The sequence below is a fragment of the Chanos chanos genome, chromosome 10 (genome assembly GCF_902362185.1).
Source record: "Chanos chanos chromosome 10, fChaCha1.1, whole genome shotgun sequence".
Classification (NCBI taxonomy): domain Eukaryota; kingdom Metazoa; phylum Chordata; class Actinopteri; order Gonorynchiformes; family Chanidae; genus Chanos; species Chanos chanos.
This window is the reverse complement of record NC_044504.1, coordinates 24,845,841-24,853,168: the sequence shown is the minus strand read 5'-3', so window position 1 is coordinate 24,853,168 and position 7,328 is coordinate 24,845,841. Positions and strand designations below refer to the sequence as shown.

At 42.0% G+C, this 7,328-nt stretch overlaps 1 protein-coding gene across 1 annotated transcript in view; it reads right to left on the bottom strand.

Moving 5' to 3' along the window:
* Positions 1-4,271: 4,271 nt before the first annotated feature.
* The window catches only part of kcnh1a (potassium voltage-gated channel, subfamily H (eag-related), member 1a), a 33,242-nt gene continuing 30,185 nt past the window's right edge, over positions 4,272-7,328 (bottom strand). Inside the window, exon 13 of the mRNA XM_030787519.1 lies at positions 4,272-5,129. Within this exon, the coding sequence (XP_030643379.1) occupies positions 4,272-5,129 (858 nt within the window). The remainder of the gene's footprint in view (positions 5,130-7,328) is intronic.

Here is a 7,328-nt window from a genome sequence, read left to right as displayed (position 1 = left end):
TGGTTGTGTTTGCGTTCTCAAAAACAAATATTGCACGTCTACATTTTTGAAGTTCCGTTTTCATAGAAGAACATTGAACTGTAGTAGTTTGCAATGTTAGGATTTGAGAAGCAGGTCAGACATATTTACAGAGCAATTTCTTTACTGTATGAATGTTTCAGAGGTAATTATAGAGTCAATACACTTATCACATGGATTTTGACCTCAAACGTGCCTACACAACCAGGACTGCCCCTCCAGAGAGAGAGAGAGAGAGCGAGGGGGGGGGGGGGGGGGGGGGGGGGGGATCTGAGACAGAGTTAACCCCCTCTCTCAGACACACTATATAGATCATCTGTCTCTCTCTCTCTCTTTCTCTCTCTCTCTCTCTCTCTCTCTGTGTTGCTGCACAGCTAATCAGATTAGTTTGTGTTGAGCTCCATGCAGATTGTCTTTCATTAGTGGGATTTAGAGGTGTTGTAACACCAGCCAAGAGAAACTGTCTGTGGAATCCTGCTGTAAAGAGCTTACCAGAGCAATACAATCCCATTATCCTCTGATTCTAACTGTACAATCACTAACAGGACTCAGTGCAGCTGCTTTTTCCCCTCTTACCTTTCAACTATGCCCTGTACGGATTGATTTTACACTGGATATGTCATGTATAGGAGCTTTTAGCCTTTTGGAACAGGCATCCAAATAACATCACAGAAAACAACAGTTTAGTCTGTCTGCATTTATCTTTGAGTCTGTATGTCTCTCCTGTTCTCTTTGTCTCTCTTATTCTCTCCTATGCTCTCTGTCTCTCTATTTCATTCTGTCTGTTTCTTTTATTCTCCCACTCTATCTGCTTTGCCCTTTCTTTTATTGTGTTTGTCCATCCCTTTCGTTTACTGAAAAGACACAAGGCAGCTCCTCTAATGCGCAAGTTCCACTTCAGATCAGATCGGGTTTGATCGACGGCCGATTCTCGTTAAAACTTAAAGCTGAAAGAGCCAAGATGTACCTGAGTGGTGGGTTTAGGGACCACACCAGCCTTAGGGTTTGACTGAGGTGCTGAGACGCATGTCTGACGCTCTTTAACATGCAGTTGTAAATCTTCTCTTGGTAAGACAAGGAAAGAGACTACATGTATAAAATATTTATTCATTATAAATATTCATTTACACTTTGCTTTTTACAAATCTGCATTTTTTGTGCTTACAGTAGTCGAAATGTCCATCTGCCTAAAGAAAGGACAAAACACTGTATGAATATATTCACATGTGCATCTGTGTCTCAGGACTAACAGTAATAAGATTTATAATAATACATTTTTATAATAGTTGTGGTTTGACCCTCCTTTGGACCTGTGTCAGTAATGCAGTCATACATACATGCAGAATGCGTCTAGTCCACGAGTGCACTGGGTCGCCCTACACATAACAGTCCCTGGAAGGCAACTGGCCAGTTAGCTAGAAATATTCATGCTATACAGTGTGTGTATGTGTGTGTGCACGTGCATGCATTCTCAAAGTCAAAGGGACCAAATTTGGGCATACATGCACATTACAATACTGGCCGGTTTACTTTCCATCTCTGTTTTTCAGAATGAGATTTACCCTTTTACGACTCATATTACAGAGGCAATAACATGTTGCACCCACACACACAGACGCACGCGCGCACACACACACACACACACACACACACACAATCACGCACACACACACACACACACAATAAATGTAATAATGGGTGCAAAGTCAGAGGGTATGTGTGTAGTAACATACACAGGCAATAAAAGGCAAGAACATGCGAATATTTAAGACAGTAATTGTAGTCCAAAATTCCATCCCATGCCAACCTCCGCCTCCCATTTTTTTGATGACGTCAGAAAGTGACACACACATATTGCTGTGTTGTAAAAACATGCAGTGATGTCATTTAATGGGAGGAGTTAAAATAAAAAAAACTCTACAGTTATTGATTAATGAGCCCTGTAAGTTAATCCTTTCGTTCTTTGAGAACTGTTTATGTGTGTGTTTGTGGTCAAATCCACTGGCAACATTAATAACTCTCAACTGATAAAACACCCAAGGTATTTAAAAGACTCCAACACAAGAAATACCAGAAATGTAAAAAAGAAAAAATAATAAATTAATTAAGAAAAATTAAAAACACTTGTGTGTTTATTTATTTATAAGTGATGAATTCCAGATCACAGTCACCCTGAAGTACTTCAGAACCTGAAGGTGTTTAAATGTGATCATTAATGTGAAGTGGTGGTATATTAGTGTTACATCTATACACAAATGAATTACCTTAAACTGAAATAAACTGGGTTTTTTTCTATGAACAACTGTGTGCAATGCTGCAGTCTCAAGTTTTGTTTATGTTTCCAAAGCTTTTGGAATTCAAATGTCACATACTCACCTGTATCCCATCTCCAATTCTTTCACACACTCTTGGTAGATTTACTGATGCAAACACATTTACGGTCATTTATTTAATCAAATTATACATGTTTCTCTCTCTCTCTTTCTCTCTCTGTCTCTCTCTCTCTCTCTCTCTCTCTCTCTCTGTGGGTGGAAATGGTAGGGTGAGTGGGGTCAGGGTTAGTCTCCTGTGGATCTGATAATGACATGTAAGTGCTGAGATCACACCTTTCCCACTGACAGGACACAAACACACACACATACACACACACACACACACATACACATTGTTGCCACACTCTGACCTTCAGAACACACACGAACTGTTTGCTCACACTGCATTTATACACAAGCTGATAACCCTCTTCTTTCCTGGAACATTCATATTCATACACACGTACACACATATTGTGAGTGTGTGCAAATCTGGTTCTACTTGAAGGGTGTAAATGACTTGTCCTTATCCTAATACACTTCTATAGATCCATCACCTTGTTTCCATTTGTACTAATGTTGCTAACATTATAACAGGATTATATGTGGTAAAGTAATACCGAAGAAGCATCACATCAGTGCCTTCATCAAATCTACCATTTATCTTGTTGAAAAAGTGAGGTAACCTGAAGGTGGAGCATAGAGAACCGGGATACAGTCCAGTCATTCCAGTCCTCACTTGACCTTAGTTGACATGGGTCTGAATGGACTACAGTGTAAACACACTTTGATGTTGGTGTCCTGACTGACAGCCTCCTCTGGGTGTGTAGTCTATGCTTTAGTCACTGTGCATTGTTGATGTCACTGTAGTACTTGTAATCACTGGGCTGTAGTGTCACTTGTTGCAGTTTGTGTGTGAGTTGTGTGTACAGTAACAATCCAAGAAATTTTGGAAGACCTGATCAAAGGCTAAACTCCTTTTTCTTTACTTCCCGCTTCTGGTACCAGTGTGAACAGACCTGAAGTTTCTGTTTAGTCAGAGTGACTTTTGTTTTTAGGATGTTGGGCCTGTAGATATATTCCAGGCAGAGAGGAGGTGCTATAGCACAAAAGCATGTGATGATTGGGATTCACCTGACAGGCCCAAAGAGGTTTACTCCCCCACTCTCCTGATGAACACAGGCGAGTGACTATTAAGACAGGTCTTTACATATTATGTAAATCTGCGTATTAGGTAGATGTTTTAATATGTGTGTGTCTGGCATTAGTTTAAAGAGAGAGAGAGTGAGAGACACGCACACACACAGACAGAGGTTTGATACATATAAACAGACCAGCTGCTGTGTTGAAATGAGCTGAATGATTTCTAGCCAGAATGCACAGATAGTCCAAAAGCTGTCTGATTTTGTGTGTAAAAGTAGGGGGTGCTTTGTATTCTGACATCACTAGACAGTCAATTGCTGGAGGGGCATGTGTGGTTCAGTCTGTTTGTGTCGTCATGGTGACTGTCAGTCACTGCACCCCTAAGGCTGAGCCTCTCTCTGAGGGGTAATAAATGGCTCCTCTATCACACATGGTGTGTGTGTGTGTGTTCAGAGACCACATACACTTCTGCTTCATCCTCTGTGAGTGTCTACATCACAGCTTAAATGTAGATAGCCTGCTCTTTCACACACTCGCACACATATGCATTGAGTATCTCTCCTTAAAACATCCTGTCTTATACAAAGGCATACACTAACACAGAGAGTGTCTTTGTATAGCGAATGTTACTCTAAGAGCCAGGCTTAGATTACATGCAGTCTCTGACTTAGAGGGAAATACACACACACACACACACATCTGCCCTTCAGGAGCAGGTCTGTTTTTAGACACATACAAACACACTCTCATGAGATGTCCTCTTTTTGCTCTGTCACGCACACACATGTACACACCCTCTCAGCAAAAGATGTCTTCCTTGTCAGTGTCAGGTGAGGTGGGTCGTGAAATGTGAAACACTGGAGAGGGTGGAGTCTTCCTGCTCCTTAGCAATCTCAGCACTTCCCCCAGCTGTGCTTCCAGAGCAACCATTCTGTTGCCTAGCGCCAACAGCTCCTCCCTTAGCTCCCCACGAAGCTCCAGCAAGGAGGCATGTAGCGTGTGTTCAGGAATAGGTGGTATGGGCGGAGCTCTGCCATTTGGCTGGGCGGGGCTTCGGTCGCCAGGGGTCCTGGCACCGCCCTCGTCTAACCGCAGGTCACTCTTGGTGATGCCACTGTCACATGAGTCGGTTTTTTTCAGGCTGCATGCCTGTGCGTGCGGTTGGACATTACTGCTGCTACGTTCCGGCAGTGTTTCCATAGACTCCGCCTTAGAAACCTGGCCCCACCCCTCAGGCTTGCCTATGCTCTCGCGGAAACGCCCCCATCCACGGGCGCGTGGCTCTGAGGAGCGCGACAAGCCCATTGATATGTTGGGTGGTGGGGCCTGCAGTTTTGCACGGTCTGATGGCGCAGGGGCGTGGCTGGGGGCGGAGTCTGAGGAGACAGGTGTGGCAGGGCTCTCAGTGACCGTGACAATACTGGTCGTGGCCACGGCGTCCTTGATAGCCACCTCATTGTGGGCATGGCCCTTCTCCAGGTCACAGTTGTCGGGGGTGGTCCGTTCGGCCGCCAGGCGAGCTTCCTTCTGTTGACGGAATCGCTGGAAGAGTCTGCGCACCGGGTGATCAGGGGGCAGATTCAGAGGAGCCTCGTTCTTTCTCCTCAAACGCTCCTCTTCCTCACGCTTCACATCGCTGATCTTCCTGAACACAATCTGAAAAAAGGAACACACACAGAATTGCATCTATTAGTATATCATTCATAACTGGAATAGCTGTAAAAATTGCCCATGTGACATCATTTTTTAACCATAAAATCAGTCTTAGTAATTAAGCTGCTACAATGCAATGTCACTATTATTATTACTGTGGTTATACTAGTACAAAACTATAATTGTTACAGTATTTACACTATTACAACTCTACAATTACTATGGTATTTAACACTATTACAACACTACAACTATTACAGTATTAACACTATTACAACATTAACTACTACAGTATTTACACTATTACACTATAACACTACTATTAACACTATAACTATCACAGTTATTATATAACTATTACTATATTACAGTATTGTAGCTACTACTGACCTGCTACCATTACACCAAAAAAGCTATAGTAATTGTCCATATGGTCATTATAAAGCTCTTACAATATAACAGCAACTACAATAGTAATGTAATTTATCTACTTCAGTAATATAAGCACTCTGACTGACAGTCTAAGTGTTACAGTGCTGTATCTCTTTTCCCAAATAATCTGCACTGATAACTGAAATACTGAACCCCAAAGTCTCTTTCTCAATCCAGTATGTTTTAGAAATAATACTCTGAAATGTGAGATTTCCATTAGAGAAACAGACATAGAGGAAATTCCATGTCTTGAGCATGTTTCATATTCTTTAAGTATCTCTTATTTATATGAACCTGTGAATATTGCAGAGGAATGTTACATCTTCCAGAGAATTGTGTGTGTGTGTGTATGTGTGTGTGTATGTGTGTGTGCACGTGTGTGTATGTGTGCGTCTGTGTGTGCATGCAGGTCAAACCGGTGCCTGGAGACCTGGAGATACATTCAACCACTATTACTTAAAACATTTATTCATAATAACATAACCATACCCCTCCCGCTCTGTCTTTCTCTGTTTTTCACTCTCTTTCACGAAGAGGAAAGAGTGCACAGCAGATGAGTGGACTGCAGACTGAAAAAAGTTGTGAAGTGCGGATTGTATATATCTTTTCTCAATTCAAAATAAAATTGTTTCAATCAGAGTAACACCAAATATCAAAGTGTTCATCACACACACACACAAGAGTAGAGTGTATTTGCTGCAGCACAGTAACACAACAGTTTTTATTACCTGGTATATTACTTTGAATAAGAGTTACACATTATGTGTGTGTGTGCGTGCACGTGTGTGTGTGTGTGCGCGTGCATGCACATGCACATCTGCAAATGAGTATAAAAAACGAAAGCACCAATCTCTCCTTTACAGGAAACACTACCCAACACAGCAGCTTTCCATTTCCATTAATTATAGAGCCAGCTTCTGATATCTCTGTTTGTGTACATGTTTCTGTGGCTATGTGTGAATGTTTATGAACGTGTCCGTGCGTGTGTGTTTGTGTGTCTTTCCCTGTTCACAGAGATCGAACAGCCTGGGAGGACAGATGCTGAGACTCTCACCGTCCTACTTCATGAATATTCACTGTATCATTATGAATATCCAGTACTGAGTGATGACTTCATAATCAAGTCTCGAATACAGAATACTGCAGACATTGTGTGTCTCTGTGTGTGTATGTGCTTGGCGAGAGAGAGAGAGAGAGAGAGAGACGGTGTATGTGGTGTGTGTGTGTGTGTGTGTGTGCGAGAGAGGAAGAGAGAGAGAGAGAAAGAGAGAGAGAGATCTTTAAGAGGATCCAGATTTTTCCCACTTTATGGGAAGTTTAATATTTAATCAAAAGAATAAGACAACATCTCCTGGTAAAGTGACAGCAACTCACTCCTTTCTATTTTTGACTCTCTTTCTCTCTCTCTCTCTCTCTCTCTCTCTCTCTCTCTCTTGTTAATGTTAAGGGAATAGTGGGCTGTACTGAGCAAGAGGGAATTGAACACGATGAACTATTCACCACGGAGTGATGACTTCATAATCAAACCTACAACACAGAATACTGCAGGGGAAATAGATTGTGTGTGTCTGTGGTCATATGTGTAAGTGTGAGAGAGAAATAGATGGCGAGAGAGAGAAAGAGAGAGAGAGAGAGAGAGAGAGAGATGATATTTATTGTGTGTCTGTTTCATTATTCAAACTAAAAGCCTACAGCACTACAGAGAACATAGAGTGATACATTTAACTGCACAGAGAGCTCGAGTGAAGCTGTGTGTGTGTGTGTGTGTGT